Consider the following 16929-nt stretch of genomic DNA (forward strand, 5'->3'; position numbering starts at 1 on the left):
TCTCCTCACATTTGTTGGACTGAATGTTCTGTTTTTCCTATAATAAGAAGCAAATAACAGATTGTTTCCAAGAAAACCATGGGAGAAGTTATTACAGAATAAACCAACCTGGAAAATCAGGTGACACTTCATGTGAATTTGTTACTGTCTGGCAGATGATGATGAAGCACGACATCTCTCAATTAAAACAAGTGAAGATTTGTGCAACCTGGGATTTATTTCATAATACTATAGACATACTCTTAAGACTTAAATGACAGGAAATTCCTCAAAGGACACGAGGATGAGGCTACCGTTTATAGACCATCTTTACAAAACTATTATCCAAAACGATGAGTCGCCTGAACTCGCGACATTAAACACCGCGTGAGCTCAGAAAAACATTGTCTAAACTTAGCAGATGATGTTCCAAACTAGCATGGTGTGACTCCAAGGAATGAGACACTAATAATGACAGTGATCAGGTGCGACAGGCTGGGACTTCCTATTTGTTTTCTGCACACAATGTAACATGAATGAAACCTGACCATTGTAAATTGAGTGGAAACATCAGTGGGATATGAAACGACATCACGTTTTCCAGTTCTGTCACAGGGATGCGCCGCCACATTCACACAGGGCGACGTGTTTGTTCAAGGCTCTGTGTGACACATAGCGGCCCATCCCAGTCGTTAATCCAGTTTATATTGAGCCTAAAACACGACATACCTTTGTTTCTTGCATATCCTGTTTTGCCTGAAACAGTTAATCTCACCCTTCATCTTAACTGACACCAGAAAGAGACGATGAATAGTTATAGCATATGACTGAACTCGTCGTCCGTGTGATACATTCACTGTCCGTAAAGGAAAGTTTCTCTTCTGTCGCAGTAATAAAACAATATAAAAACATTTAAATATCATTGCAATTAGTTTCTACCACAGTTCAATTTAAAATGTACTAATGCTGTTTTGCCCTGACTCTTTCACACTTACTTTCTTGTTTAGGTAAAGAAATAATACTAGTTTGAAAGAGGTCATTCCTTCTTAAATAGTGTAAAACGTAGTGTTTGATTCCAGTAGTTAAAGTCCGTCAAGTCCAACGAGTGTCAAAAGAGGGTTCAAAAAGATCTGTGAACCAGTGTACAAACTATTGTTGACTGAGGCAGAGCAGCTCGAGCAGCACTGAGAGTCCTATAGGAGAGATAAGAAGCCGTTATCTGTGGAGTCTTGCTGGTCAGATTTGCCCCCTCTGGAGCTCTTGCTGGGGTTTGGGGTGGTTGAATACTTAGGAGGGTATCTGATGAAGAGACGGTCCTCCTCCTTTTTAATCCACCTCAGGAGTTTAGTGATAGCTGTGATGGCACAGGCCTTCGTCACCAGAGGACTGAAGCAGGTGTACAGCTCGAACTTACTCGTGACCTGCGGCAGGAAGAAGACAGACATTTAAGGTGTTGATTCTAAAGGAAGCTGACAGAGTCGGTCACTGTCTGCATGATTGTAAGATTGTTTGACATTTTACTAAACTTGATTATTTGCTTTTTTTCTTTGTTGTTGTCTTTTATCAGCGGACACAAATGACCAGATTCTATAGATACCCGATTCTAGTGTGATACAAAAATACACTTATAATTTTAAAACTGCTGTAGGCACATACTACTAACTCTGTGTGAAGAGCCGGAAGCACAGAGGCGGAATGGTGGGGCAAAATCATCATGGCTGCATGATAGCGTTGTTTGCTATCATGTGATAGATAACCTGAAATGGCAGCCTTGATACTTTAAACTTTCCGTGTAGGTTACTGTTTTGGAGTGGCGAACAAGAATGCATTTCTGGTGAAGCAAGATGATTGACTGCAATCCAGCTTTCTAGGTAGAACCAGACGCATCTCCGATACAGTTCGGGTATCAAGCAACCATTTAACTTAGCTTACAACGACTGGAAACAGCCAGCCTGGTTCTGTCCAAAGCTCCTCTACAGCTCACTTTTAAACCTGTATGGTAGATGAAGTCCCTGAGCCAAGCTATGAAATAGTTCATCCCTTAAATACCAGTAAAAGTGTTTGCATGGGTTAAACTTTGACTTAAACTTAGCTAGCTGGCTCCAGCTTCACATTTAGAAGACAGATATGAGAGTGGTATCAATTTTGTCATCTTAATCTACACAAGAACGAATACATTCAGAAAGCCTTATATCAAATATAATCACAGGTACTAGTTCAGACGTATTGAGATAGTATTCAGGTATGTACACAGTAACAGTGAGATTGCATCTGTAAACATACCCAGGCCAGCAGAGTTTCCCTCTCAGCGACGTGGTAGATCAGCTTGAGGGGGCGTGAGGTGCTGTGGATGCGGCTGTGCATGTAACGATAAAGGTCTAGCAGTCTCATTTTCTCCTCTTCACTGCTGTACGGGGCCTCCATCTCTGGGCTGCACGCAGCGACACATCACAGAGGAAAGGTTACAGACAGAAAAGGCGTACAGTAAAACTTTTCCTTTTTGACACTGATGAGAAAGTTGCACAGCGAGAGGCCTTACACAACACAGCTGTTAAAGTACTTTGAAGGGAGACTCTTTGTTGTCACGTACGTTTTAACAGCATTTTTTGTAAATAGAATTATAAATATTTTTTTGAACATTATATGAACATTTGTATGATTTCATTTTCAAGGTTTTGCATGGCGGCTGGCTTATGTAATAGGACACTTGATGCCTTCACTCGGGCTCATTAGAAGATAAGAGAGTGAATTGGCAGGATTAGTGGAAGACTTTAAATTTCTTCAAACCTTCATTTCTCTGTGCTCGTGTAATTGGAAGCTCTCTTACAGAAACCTTTGTAGCCCAAATTGCCAAATATTCAAACAGAACACTCTTCTTTTTTAGTGCTTATTTCTTAAGAGAAAATTGGCTTTCCTACTTCCTCTTACACAAGATTTTAAACTGTGCACAAACCAGAGTCTTAATGTAAAAACTGCTTTTCTTTCTTCATTCCTTTTTAAAGATATTGTGCAAGACAAATATCACTGTCTGACTTGTCTGTATGCAGTGAAATTTGTGTTATAATCATTTTACAAAAGCACAAAATAAAGGCACCGGTTAAGGCTCATATGTCTCCTGTAGTAGATAAACACACACACCTGGTGAACTGAGTGAGCTGACGGTAGTTGTCTGGCACATCAAAGGGCTTGTACATGAAGTGTCTGAGGTCTGAAACGCCCACCTGGCTCACGCTGTACGACTGGACTTTAGCGATGAGGCTCAGGGAGTTCTGAGCCGCCATGGCCTCCTCTATCTTTCTCTTGCACTCGGCTACAGCGTAGAAAGCCTCCTTGTCTGTCGACAGCAGCAGCAAACACACAGTGCATTCCGGGGGGTCCAGGTAGGAAATGTATGCATAAAAATAACAGTCTGGATTAAAGAGAGGGAGGCAGATTGGAGTCCAGATCTCCCCGGCCTGAAAGGCAGAGGAGGCTCCGATGAGGTTGAGCAGGAGGTGGACGTCCGCAGGCTCCAGCCTCGTGTCCTCGATGACCGTCTTTTCCTGGACGATGGTGAGCAGCTGGTTCTTGGCGATGAGGATGGAGAAAACCAGATTGGGCGTGATGGCTTTCTGAAGGATCTGGCTGAGAGAGTCCCTGAGAGAGGAAGCTAAGGGCAGGCAGTGCACTGCTGCGAGCAGGAAGCTGGGGTCAGAGTCCACCAGGTTGAGGAGACCGTCCAGGATCTTCTCGGAGCCGGCCAGGAGTCTCCTCAGGTCGTAGTTCTTCTTGTGTTCAAAGATGCGGGATATGCTGGCCTGGGTGAGCATGCTTATGATCTGATAGTAAACGTAGAGGAGCTCTCCACGCAGCTGCCGCTCAGACTGACGACTGCTGGAGACGCACACCAGCACTAAAGGTCCTTTCTGTAAGAACACCACAGTGTGCTCCTCTGAAGGAGGGAGGGACAGAGAACAGCAAATATTATAACACCCCAAGTAACCAAGCAACCGTTTGCAGAGTATAAACATGTAGGTATTTGGCTTGATGAATCTACATTTCAATACTGTATTGAAAATCTCATCACCAAACTGCAGCAATGTCTTATGCTTCAAGTCCTGAGGGTTTATTCTGAACTTGTTTAATCTCTTTAAAGTTTTTGTGCACCAAACATGATGAATTATTGACAAGTTCTGAAGATCCACACTCTCAATTCTTGTCGACAATTCAAGATGATATTCTCAATTCACCGCAGCTCAGTGAGCAGTTGATTTTAAGGGTATTTCCATTCTTTGTGAATTGATTTCATTCTGCATTTCTCTGTATCTTTAAATCAAAGACTTGAATATAATGAACAGCTCCACACTACAAAATAAATACTGGAAATAGACAAAGTAAAATTTAAACAATACTGTAAATGCATGAACTTCCCTCTGCTCACAGTACTTCAGTGAAGTTCCTGATTGTGCAGCACTTTAATACAATTGGTTATAATCAACCTTCTAAACTTGCTTTCTCAGGTGTAAACAAAAAATTACATTCACAATAATTTGACAAATGTTATCAAGAAAAAAAGTTACACTGATGCTCTCACCTGAATAGACTGAGCGGATGATATTATCTCCACTTTGAACAAAGGAAACCAGTGCCATCATGACTCCCATTGTAGATGAAAGAGCCTCTTCACTACCGTATCGGGAGTAGATGGGCTTGCCTGCTTCGCTTAGCACAAAAACATGCTTCCTGTGCTGCCGCCAGCTCTCAGCCGTCACGTCCTCGTCACGGTGTGAGATGAAGGCAGGGGATTCCTGGGTGCCTGCCTCCAACAAGGGAGATGACCTCCCTTTCACACCGATACCTTGCTCCTCCAGCTTGGCCTTTGCCAGCATAGTAACGACAAACTCCCCAGAGTCGCTCTGGTCATTGTCAATGGCAGCCTCCTTGTTTCCTCCATCAGACTGTTGGGTGCATACGTTGTTGTGACACTCTGAGTTTTCTGTCTCCTCAGTGTCTAGCTTTGTTACCTGGTTAGAAATGGGCTCTGCATCCAGACTCTGCTGCTCTGCCGCAACATCTGACGAGAGGGAATCTGCAGGCTCCTCTTTGTTAACAGTGGTACTGTCGTTTCTCTCCACCGGATCAGGAAACATGTGATTCCCCAAGAGGGAGAGAGAAGTCGCCAAGGTGTCACCTAAGATGAAACCAAAATGAAATTGTGAAATGATTAGGTGGTGATAGGTGAGGTAAATTTGAAATAGCTTTAATGAAAGATAGATTGGATAATCTACCAGGTGGATTGCTCTCAGAGGGTGGATCACAAATCTTCACTCCCTGTGCCTCTCCTTCTTGATGATTGTCTCTCTCCATGATACCATCCCAGTCACTGGAGATAAAACAAAACGTATTAATAACAACACATATCCGATTACAATGCTTTGTAGCTTGAACGTTTCAGTGGTGGTAACTGATCACTGAAACTGCATGCATCTACATTTCTAATGAATAGGAGCACTCATACTGGACTAGTGGTCAAGTCACATGATAACAGAGGATAACTGGTTACAGAGGAGAATTACAACTCCAAGACACCAAACAGACTCTGGAATTTAACACTGACTACAACTTCCAGCAGCCTGGCTAATGTTGCACTACAGATTATCGGCAGGCGAAAGTAACTGTTATTTGACCGCCAGAGCTAGTGAGCTAACGTGTGTTTATTAATGCTTAAGTTACTTATAAAGCTAATGTTAGCTTTCCCTATAACTTCCTCGGAGCCAAGACAGCTTACTTTTCCATTCTGATATATTTTTGACTGTGAATTCCGATGCAACTCAGAAAATGTTGACTGCAGTTACACGGCTAACACTGGCTGCTAGCAGGCGACACACACAGATCAATTTCATGGCCTTGGTTAACAGTGAGCATGAAGGCAATCCTGGTCAACTTAAATTAGACACATCAAGATATATAATAAAACTTACGATTTTGTACCGTCGAAACGTTGGGCTGAATATCTACTTTGCTATGTTAACCTTCATCAGCAGCCCGGGTGCAAACAAGCTGTCAGGAATGAGAAGCAGAAAACAAATTTTCCTCTTACCACGGCAGACATCCGGAATCTCTGATGACAAGTTCAGCTGGCCAATCAGAAGGCTCGGTATCGTCAGCTTGTCCCGCCCCTTTAGGGGTATGTTCCAGATATTATTTATGCTATGCGCTGCGTCGGGCGCTAACCTACGCTCATGATGTTTTAGTGATTTGTTCTCATTTGTTGAAAACCGTCACTATGAAAGTATACAAGTAAGAATCTATCGCTTTATATAACATATCTACAACTCATCCGGGATAGGCACTTTTTCGCTCCAAACATTTTGACATTAAGCTAACGTTGCTAGGAGATAAGTATTATTTGTCTGTAATCATGTTTGTGTCTGTTGCCAACGTCGTAAATAGCGTGATCTACTAAAGACACAAATACCTTTGTATAGCAGTCATTAAATGTTTGATAGTGAGATTTTAAAAAGATGTTTATTTTTGAGAGACAGCGTCGCTGCGCAACGTAACTACGTCATCTCCGATTCCTCAAACCTCACTGCTGATAGAAACGTCGTAACGTTAGAGAAGGCGACCAGGATGCCATACGTTACCTAGCCTTAGCGATGTTTTTATATCACCCATCGGATAAAGAGTTTATCCTATTATTTTCATATTGACGGATTAACCGGACATTATGGAGGAACCGTGGGATTTCGAGTTTTTGTCTCGGATCGCTGACGGCTGCCTGTCGTTCCTCTCTGAGTTTGTGGACGACTGGCTGGCTAACGACATGAGAGTCTGCATATTCAAAATCTTACTCAGCTGGTTGATTTTTAGTCTTATCGCTATTCACTTTGCGTGGAAATTCTACGGGAATACTGTGAACGATATGTACTATCGACAAGGTGAGTCCTCTTCGATCTCACATACATGTTTCATTATTGCATGCTATTGCTAAACTAGCCATGTGGCTTCATTTCTATGTGTTGGTGTTTATATTCAGGGACTGGACAGAACGGAGGCACACCTGATACAGCACCTCACCTGAGTGGATGGTAGGTGTTCGAGCATCCATGTCGCACCAAACAGGTAGATTTCCCTCCTCACACTGGCGCTCTGAAGCTTCAGTTAGGTCACTTTAAAGCTTCTGTGAGGAGTTTTTCGCTGGTTATGAAACAAACTGAAATGAATTCTGATTACTCTATATGACCTACTAAAGCAAACCAGACCATCAGCGACAAGATTGATTATTAGTTATTATTAGTAGTCAGTAGATAGTCATTTTCAATGCCTGAAACTGCTGGTGGGGTGTAGGTGTCAGACAAAGCGTTTAACTGCCTTTGTTTACATTTTCTAGGGAAAAAATGTGTGAAAAGTGAGTGATACATATGACTGGTAAAGAAAGCAGGATGCGATTTTTGTTAAAACCAGCACTTAAGCATGTACAGGACAAAATCATCAAAGAGATAAGAGGTACGGCTTTGCTCACAGGAGCTTTAAGTGAAGAAGGTAGATTCAGCATCCGTCTTACTGACAAAGCATGTTATGGTCAAAGGAGACTCCTGCTGCTGGGTTGCAAAGTCGAATAGATGCTGTGCAATTATGTTCTCTCAACTGAAGCTGCAACATGTATTGCCAATCAATTGGCAAAGAGTTTTCTCATAGTATAACCATCACTGTTAATAAATTGTTTTGGTTTGTAATGATTTTCTATTTTCCTTGCAGGGAAAGCAAAGTGGGAGAGACACTGAAGACTCATCGAGATTAACAGGACAATGATGTTGGACTTTGGACTTAATCCAAGTGAGAGCTGGACAGTTTACATCACCAAGAGACATTGAACGCACCCCCCAAGTTTTGTTGATACTGACGCATTTTCAGCCAACTTCTGAGGACTGCCCGGAGGATCATCTGTTGTCACTTTACATGCACAACACTAGTGTCACACTGATAAACAGAAAAATAATTATCTAGTGCTGTGTGTTATTTATTTTGGCCTGACAGTATTGGTCATTTCAGAGAGATGTGCTCTGTGTGAAAACCTTTTAACTGAAGAGGAATCAGTACAAATGTGAAAGATGGGATTGTGTTCAAAATAAGGATGCTTTAAGAACACTCTTTTGATAGCAGACATTAAATAATCCATCCATGAGCAAGAAAAATCCAATTGGACTTGACATTAATGATGGAAGTAAATAAACACATAGGATGAGGTGGATGGATTTTTTTTAAATGTTAACCTTGGTTGCATTAACAGGAATGACTGAATGTGGACAGGGTCATTCATAAACAATTGGATTTATAGAGAGCAGTTCATTATCTTTCTGTGAACTTGTAACTACAACCCCTGGTTTTCTCATTCAAGCAAGGAGCATAGCATCCAGTTTAGTGAGTGTGGCCATCTTAAAAATTAACCCCCCTTTAAGACTAATGACACAGTAGTGCATGGCAATGTGCTGCAGGGTGTATGACTCAACTGATTGATGATATATGCTGTATATATTCCTTCTTAAGTGAAGTAAACAACAAAATGATCTGTATATTTTAAGCACATTGAATTACCTGAAGAGACCAGCAGGAAAGCAGGAAGATTAGATGCAAATATTTTAATGGATATTAAATATGTGGTGTCTGAAAATACTGATGTCACTGACATCTCTAATTGATAGGGCTGGGTTGTGATCGGCAAGTCCGGTATTTGTAAGCTTCTTGTTTCCTTCCAAAATCTTAATACTGATAACAATAACAGAACTTTATATAATTACACTACAATATTATACTTTGGGGTTGTTATAGTATACTATAGCAGTGCCAGTCTTTCTTTCATGAACAGTACAAAAGAGTTTCACAGATATTGGATGAAAATGTTTGTAGATTTAAAAAACTGTTACCACAAATGTCAAGCAGGATAGACAGTTAGTGTTCTTTATTTATCCAGATCCACTGGACATTGCATTTACTGTGCTATTGAATTATCCTATGTTAATGGGAATTGGTGGAATCAGTAGCATGTGCACATCCATCACATTGGTGCAGGTAAGGCCAGGTACAAGTAAGCGCTTCCCAGCTGAAAGACGTGAGAAGAAAGTGTAAGAATCGTTGTTGGTAAGGAAGGTTTCCATGTGTAGCCCCTGTGCTTCTGCTTCTTCATACAGCCCCCCATCAGTGACGGCCCCTGCTGCCTCAGTGGGTCCATCCTGACCATCAGTTCCACCGCTCAGGAAGACGGGACCGTTTGGTGGAACCCCCAGTTCTCTCAGCTCCAGTCCCACTAGCATAGCCAGCTCCTGATTTCGCCCACCTCGACCCATGCCCGTCAGCTCCACGGTAGGTTCACCTCCAGCTAAAAGACAGGTGGCCCCCCATCCTTCTGTACGCCCTTCACCCAACACCTGCATTGTGCGGCAGAGGTCCCAGCTCTCCACACCTACCTCAGGCCCCAGCCTCAGCACCTCCGCGGCTATCTCTGGAGGAGGCTCCTCTCGAGAGCAGGCAAAGCGAGCCAGGAGGCCGTACAGTCTGGAGACTGACCTCACGTCCCCACACACTCCTGGAGCCACCACAACAGGGCGGAAACCGAGCTCCCGAGCACGGCGACCCGCACACATGAGGGCGACGCTGTTGGAGCCTATCACAACATTGTGAACATGTCCTGATGCATCTGATTCATCCTGTGTCTCCTTCCAGCGGGGACCTGGTCTCCCTAGGACTTCCTTCACTGAGGATGGCAGAGAGTTCAACAGCTTGTATTGTTCAAGGACTGACAGGACTTCTTCAGGCCATATGTCGCTCCGCACTGTGGGGCCGCTGGCTATCAAGTCCAGAGGGTCCCCAATTACATCGGACAGAATCAGTGCAATCACCTGTGAAGACGTCATTAGAGGCGTGACATCCAAAGTACAATGCTGGAATGAATTCTCTGCTATTAAAAGCTGATTAAAGAAAAGTATGTTACCTGGGCCGGATGAGCTAAATGTGACAACCCTCCACCCTTTAGGAAAGAGAGGGCGCGTCGTACGGTGTTCAGCTCTTGAATGGTGGCACCAGCAGCTGCAAGTTTGCGGGTAACATCCAGTTTCTCTTGAATTGAGATTGGTGGGATGGGTGCAGGTAATAGTGCAGAGCCTCCACCTGGACACAGTTTCACCACATTGTATTAAAGATTTATATTTAATTTTTGAGAGGAAAAGCAACAAGGTAAGATGTATTTTTACCTGATATCAGTACCAGTAGCAGGTCTTTCTCAGTCAGTTCACAGGCTAACTGTTTGATCCCCTCAGCTGCTCTCTGGGCATCAGCATCAGGCAAGTTGTTTTTAGCTCCCTCCCTTACTGTGATGCGACTGTTTTCTTTCAACAACAGACGGCTGTGATGGAAGACAGATTTTTAACTTAATTTAGTTTTTGCGGTAATACTTTAAATTGTTAACATCCTAAGGCTTTTGCTTACCCTTTCCCATGCTCCTTTAATATCTGCTGAATCCCATGTGGTACGCTTATTACTCCTTTCACTAAGTGATCCCCCAAAAGCCTCTCTGCCTCTGAAGCCATACCCAGTACAGCTTTTCCAAAGCCCACCAAGTGCAGGTTGTGTTTGAGTGTGAATTTGTGACCATCGATGAGAACTGAGTCCTCCTTGCGCTCTATACTCTGCCGCACCACAGTGTCTGGCTGCACAGCTTCCACTGCAGCTGCAAACACCATGCGTGCCCGGGAGTCCATTGACATTTTGCACAACGGAGGTTTCCTCCTGCCAATAAGGGCCAGAAAAGGCTGAGGCCGGAGCAGGGACAGCACGCGGGCCATGGACAGTTCAGCTGGTCTGAGCACAAATTGCCTGAGAAATGAAAAATTTAAGTCATAGTTATAAAGATGTCATATATTGAAAAGGCCACGTGCAGGATATTATAATGTGGAAACAGGAAAAGGTCAGATATTCAAGTCATTCAAATCATTTTTATTGGTTGAAGGCCACTTTTACCTCTCCACAAAATGCTTAAGAATCAGAACATTAACTCTATATTAAGTTATTAATCATTATACGTGCTAACTTTCTCAAAAGAACTAACATTTCTGCCATTTTAAGTGGCAGCGTGGATTCACAAGTCTTTACATTATGACATTTAAGCTGCTTGTGTGTTCATGTCAGAGGTTACTGCTTGACTGAAAATAGTAATATCCTATTAGTACAGTAGTATTTGTACAGCTCCCAGTGGTTAAATCTGTCTGGATGGCAGCAGTGTGGGGTTCTGTTGTGTACTTTTTTTTTTTTTTTTACATAAATTAATCATTTATTCTTGTGGTACCTTAAGCAAGACTGAGAAAGTGTACAGACCACTGTCTACTTTCTGTTTTTAAATCAACAAAACCCTTCTTGGATAACAGCATTTATCATTCTTAGCCAGTTTGACATTTCCCTAAGAAACTGCTTCCTGAAAACTCATGCAGCTGCCTACCTGTAAAGGTGGTAATTGTGATATAAAGCACACGGATTCCTGTGGAAGCCTGTTATCTGTGCTCCAGCTCAGCTCAGTCAGGCAGTGTCGCAAAAATCTGACCAGATACTCACTGGAGTTGTGTACCCTATGTGTAATGATTGACTTGAATGGACCATGGGACACATCAAACCACTGACACCCAAGCTGTGCATTTGTCTCTGTTGGATTTTTGAACAAAAAAGAGGGTTCAGCGACACCAGAAGTTTGCACACTGCAGTTGAGCACAGTCGTGTTGACAACAGTGGTGAAATTCATGTGAATAGTACCTGACAGACTTTGGAGCCATTCATGTTGCGGCGTTGTTAAAAGGGCAAACAGCCTGAAGCCAGTTCACACTGAGTTTATGTTTACACTGATCAAACTGGTTTTCTCTGACTAGTTATAACTGACTAGTCTGCATGAGGTCCTACAATCTTAGAAAATAGTATTTTTTGATATCTTTTTGTCCATATCCAGTGCCATATTTAGAAAAACCACAGAACAAAAGAAACATGTGACAGCTTGACATCATTAGGACACTAGCAGAATGAAGAATAAAAACATTTTTGTGACAGATCAGCTCCTTTTGAAGAAATAGGACCACTGGAAGAGTAATCTAAGTTAGTCGACCATCAGCAATTTTGGCATATGGTTAAACGATGGTGTCCTTCCTTTCCGTAGCTCTAAGTGTATGTGGCCATAGGGGGTTATTTTTCTAATCAAGGAAGGCTTTATAGCAATACTGAATTTTTATATAACTTTTGTATCAATATGAAGTCACTCTTCTGAGATATGTTTATCACATTTATAGTATGATTTTATCAAAATCTTTACTGTGCACTAGGGCTGCAATTTACTACCGCCCTTTTTTTTACCGACCTGTATGGCTTCTATTTTAAACCGACACGAGACTTTACCTTTGTGGCTTCACGTGTGGCAGGCAAGACTTGAACGTTGCCATGGACACCCGTCGATTTTTTTTTTTACACTCTTAAAGAAAAACATTGGGGCTTCTATCAAAACAGTTGAAAATGGTTCATACCTCAGACCTCTCTTTCTTTGAGGACAAAACTCCTGCTGCTGGTTTCTCTTGCACTTGCCCTGCGTCCATTTTGTTGACTGGAGAATAATCTGGAAACTGTCGGAAAACAGAACAGTTTCATTCACACAGGCTTTGAAATGCGACAGAAAGTGCTGGACCGGAGGCTAGCTGTTCGCACTCTTTCATACAGACAAATACAATTAAATTGTTTAATTTGGCGATAGTCAATTAACTTATCAAATAACTAATTTGTCTTCAACTTGCTTCTGTGAGCTGAACTCTGGGCAGTAACGCTTTTTAATAAATACTAATAGTAATTTCTACAGTCTATGTAATACACCGTTGACCGGAATGGAACTATCGCGATAAAATAAATCATGAGATTTCAGACGTACGCGCGTGCCAGATTATGAATATGCGCGTCACCGACGTGTCGAAGGCGGTGCTTTTCCCTCCCTCCTTACTACTACGATAGACTAGAAGTATAACTGGCGGGATTTGTTCGCTGTTTTTTAACTATACTGCTTTAAAACGATAACACCATTGTTTAGATATATGTATTTATACTAACCAACATACGTGACATTTGTTAGCCGATTCAAAGTAAAAGGAGGGCCTGCTTCCCCTCAGACACAGACAGAGGCCACCATGAAGCTGACGGACAATGTGCTGCGGAGCTTCAGGGTTGCTAAGGTGTTTCGAGAAAACTCAGACAAAATCAACTGCTTCGATTTCAGTTCTAACGGAGAAACAATTATTTCAAGCAGCGACGACGATTCGTTAGTGTTGTACGACTGCCAAGAGGGAAAGTAAGAGACAGATTTCACCAATTTAACGCCTATTGTTTTTTTTTATGTTAGCTAACGTTACTTGCTATGCTAGCTAACGAGGCCTGCTACATTCTGATGATACTCAGCAGCGGTTGTATGAGATGTAAAATAAATATTCTCTGCATACATTTTGAAAATACTTGCAACATCTATTATGTCACTTTCATGTGTCATTAGTTAACAGTACGTAATTTTGTTTAATAATGTTATTGTGTGTGTTCATCATATCGTCAGAAGTAGACCACTTAAAGAGGCCATCAGAATTCAGATGATTCAGATCAATATCTTTTATTGATTCAAATGCCTATCTCCCCGTTCCCTTATGTAATCTTTTTTTTCTTTGTCAGACCAAAGAGGACGCTCTACAGTAAAAAATATGGAGTGGATCTGATCAGGTACACACATGCTGCAAACACTGTGGTCTACAGTTCCAACAAAATCGATGGTATGTTGATGCACAAATACTTGTTGGTAGTTTAATAACATTGCATGAATAGGGTTTAGTTGGTGCTCAAAGGCATGACTGTTATATCATGTATTGAAGAATTCATCATGAAATCTTTTTTGAATTGGTTCGTGTTACAATTATGAGATGTGTATGGTAGTAGATGTATTTGTTGTGCTTTCACTCTGCAAAAGATATTGTGACAGGGCAATATGAAAATATATGTCGTTAAAACAATATGAAAATGTTTATCGTATGTGTTTCTCTATCGTGATGTCACAAAACCAGCAACTGAACTACTTTACTGCAGTTTTTGCGTCATTCTGGCAATAATTTACGTTCTAATCCTTGCACATGGGAGTGAACCTGCAACGAACTATAGAGGGAGGTGCTATTTATTATCATGGACATTAACGTGCAGTTAAGGAGCGAAAAAACTCGTACTTTTTATTTGTCAAGTATTTAATTCACAAAGGATTATCCAAAAGAAGCTACATGGTGATATATATCGTTATCAAGATAAGAAAAACCCTACATCAGATATAGGATTTTGGCCATATCGCCCAGCCCTTCCTTCAGCATTATGATGTTCTTTACTATTTGGTTTGTTTTGAAATTGGCCGGTGTTTGATGTTTACAGGATGCCATGCCTGTGGATCACTGCTGGATCACAGGGGAAACACTGCTCGCTTTGGTCTGAGGTAGTTGTTTGTACAGTTTGAGGGTCTGTGATTCTGCCCCATACAGGAGCTAACTGTACAAGTGACTGCCTTGCCCACGGTTGAGTGAAATCTTCAGATTATTATCAACATCATGTATTGGATACATTTGCAACTTGTTTCTTACTGTTGTTGGTCTCGTTTAAAGTACGACTTGTTAATTTTGTTGTTCTGTTAAACTTAAAGATACTATCCGGTACCTGTCTCTTCATGACAACAAATACATCCGCTACTTTCCTGGACATACTAAAAGGTGAGGATTAAATTCATGCTTCTCTGTTTATACCTCAATATGATGTGAAATGATAATTTGGGAGTTCGTATGTTGTCATGTTTATGTTTGTTTTTAACAGAGTGACATCCCTTTCCATGTCTCCTGTGGACGACACATTTATTTCTGGCTCATTAGATAAAACAATCAGACTCTGGGATTTGCGGTCGCCTAATTGCCAGGTGAGTACCTTATGTAGTAATTCACTCGGCACCCATTGGTGTTGCACTAATATGGAACCTATTATACTGAAACTGGTGGGATGGTGGGAAGAGGGATAAAACACAGTACTGACCTCCTCTTGTCGTCTGTAAATTTTAGGGTCTGATGCACCTACAAGGGAAGCCAGTGTGCTCCTTTGATCCAGAGGGTCTCATTTTTGCTGCTGGAATAAATTCAGAGATGGTTAAACTTTATGATCTGCGGTCGTTTGACAAGGTAAGAAGTGTTTGTGTGTGAGTGAGTGACCAAACATAATGATTTAATAATTTAAGTCGCTTTAAGAGAACCCAATGTAAAATAAATAATGATATTTTTTACTTTACAGGGTCCCTTTGCAACCTTCAAGCTTCAGTATGACCGGACATGCGAGTGGACAGGACTCAAGTTCAGCAATGATGGAAAACTCATTCTTGTCTCTACTAACGGCGGAGCCCTCCGCATTTTAGATGCTTTTAAGGGGGCTGTACTACATTCCTTTGGGGTAAGGCACAATTCATCATGATGTTCTGTGTATATCAGTGAATTACTTGAAAAGAGAACACAAAGACAGAATCCCATCTATCACACAGTTTGGAACATTTGGAAAACACTTGCAGGGTTTAGTCATACTTGTTTAATGAGTAATTTAAACAGTGAACATATTTCTATTAGCGTTAAGTTATATTAAAAGAATTGATGAAGATCTGAAGATATCCAAACTCGCTGTTTGCACTTGTGTGTACAAATTAATTGCTAATGGAGGCTGTTCTTCCACAAACAGGGCTACAACAACGGTAAAGGTGTAACACTGGAGGCATCTTTCACCCCAGATTCTCAGTTTGTTATGATCGGTAAGTTATGATCTGCTTTCTATCTTGGTGTTTTTTTATTTTTAGAAATACGTTGTTACATTATTTCATCAATGAAACAGTCCCTAAACATTGACACTATTTTTAATATCATGTAATAAAGACATTCTTCTGATAAATAAAAAGGGCTTTCTTAAAAGGATGCAGGACTTAGCCATCACATGACCGTGCAGATCATGTTTCATGTTAATGTTTCTGTCAGGCTCTGAGGACGGAAAGATCCATGTGTGGAATGCAGAGAGCGGTATGAAGGTGGCTTTATTAGACGGGAAGCACACAGGACCGATCACCTGCCTGCAGTTCAACCCCAAGTTCATGACGTTTGCAAGTGCCTGCTCCAACATGGTGAGTGGGGGGACAATGTGGACTAAAGGGGATTACTGAAGTAGATTTCTAAATGATAATTAATGATGTGCTTAACCATTAACATGTAAATGTAACAAGATATTACCAAACTGAGATTTTTAAAGATGTAATCTTCTGTCATTCACATTGTAATGCTTTTTTTATCATCTGCATAACATCTTTGATGACCACAATGACTCAGAGCTGCTCCTGACTTTTACTTTAGTGTTAATAATTCTTCTGTGTCAAACACACATAAAATGTGTGTCTAATGCAACCAAAATGCTTCTCTAAAATGCTTTCTCATCTTTCAGGCGTTCTGGCTGCCCACCATCGACGACTAATGACAGCAAAGTGAAGGAATCCCTTCTGTTAAAGTGACCAGCAGGGGTCAGCACAGCCAGCTCTGCCTGTGAATCTCACAGGACGTGTGGCCCATTAAATACAAATTGTAAATAAGTTGTTTGCAGAAATAGATCATTTGTCTATTGTTTTTTATATTTCTATTTAACATTAAATAATTTCTTTGTAACATGTTTGTTTTCTCAGCTTTATTACTTTATTGAAGGGTGTGTCTGTCTGTGTGTGTTTGTGTGCCTATTGCACAAGTTGGTGAAAGAACAAATGTTGCAAGACATATTTATCAAATTCAACCGCTGAATATTTTAAATGAAAGTCTCAATATCAAACAACATTTTTTGTCAGTTAATTTTGGTATCAGTTGAGAAAGTCAGTTT

The 16929-nt window shown here is 41.3% G+C and overlaps 4 protein-coding genes across 4 annotated transcripts; 2 read left to right on the forward strand and 2 right to left on the reverse strand.

The window, feature by feature from the left end:
• Positions 1-214: 214 nt before the first annotated feature.
• Positions 215-6021, reverse strand: mon1bb (MON1 secretory trafficking family member Bb). Its single transcript, XM_069678358.1, has 6 exons — positions 5940-6021; positions 5247-5341; positions 4553-5149; positions 3118-3910; positions 2263-2410; positions 215-1400 (listed from the first exon to the last, which is right to left on the reverse strand). The coding sequence occupies exons 2-6, from the start codon at positions 5323-5325 to the stop codon at positions 1173-1175; spliced, it is 1845 nt and encodes a 614-aa protein (XP_069534459.1). The 5' UTR covers positions 5326-5341; positions 5940-6021; the 3' UTR covers positions 215-1172.
• Positions 6022-6197: 176 nt separating this feature from the next.
• On the forward strand, positions 6198-8206 carry tcta (T cell leukemia translocation altered). The gene is made up of 3 exons (XM_069679088.1): positions 6198-6899; positions 6998-7049; positions 7720-8206. The coding sequence occupies exons 1-3, from the start codon at positions 6689-6691 to the stop codon at positions 7760-7762; spliced, it is 306 nt and encodes a 101-aa protein (XP_069535189.1). The 5' UTR covers positions 6198-6688; the 3' UTR covers positions 7763-8206.
• Positions 8207-8630: 424 nt separating this feature from the next.
• Positions 8631-12656, reverse strand: glyctk (glycerate kinase). The gene is made up of 5 exons (XM_069679087.1): positions 12513-12656; positions 10444-10830; positions 10209-10360; positions 9950-10125; positions 8631-9857 (listed from the first exon to the last, which is right to left on the reverse strand). Exons 2-5 carry the CDS (start codon positions 10797-10799, stop codon positions 8967-8969), a joined length of 1575 nt encoding a protein of 524 aa, XP_069535188.1. The 5' UTR covers positions 10800-10830; positions 12513-12656; the 3' UTR covers positions 8631-8966.
• A 287-nt stretch (positions 12657-12943) lies between these two features.
• On the forward strand, positions 12944-16724 carry wdr82 (WD repeat domain 82). The gene is made up of 9 exons (XM_069678512.1): positions 12944-13321; positions 13690-13787; positions 14693-14759; positions 14860-14959; positions 15099-15215; positions 15325-15480; positions 15760-15829; positions 16050-16192; positions 16507-16724. The coding sequence occupies exons 1-9, from the start codon at positions 13161-13163 to the stop codon at positions 16534-16536; spliced, it is 942 nt and encodes a 313-aa protein (XP_069534613.1). The 5' UTR covers positions 12944-13160; the 3' UTR covers positions 16537-16724.
• Positions 16725-16929: the final 205 nt, after the last annotated feature.

Source organism: Semicossyphus pulcher, unplaced genomic scaffold (assembly GCF_022749685.1).
Source record: "Semicossyphus pulcher isolate SPU_LCO1_2020_fin unplaced genomic scaffold, fSemPul1.0.p SCAF_3, whole genome shotgun sequence".
In the NCBI taxonomy this organism is placed as follows: domain Eukaryota; kingdom Metazoa; phylum Chordata; class Actinopteri; order Labriformes; family Labridae; genus Semicossyphus; species Semicossyphus pulcher.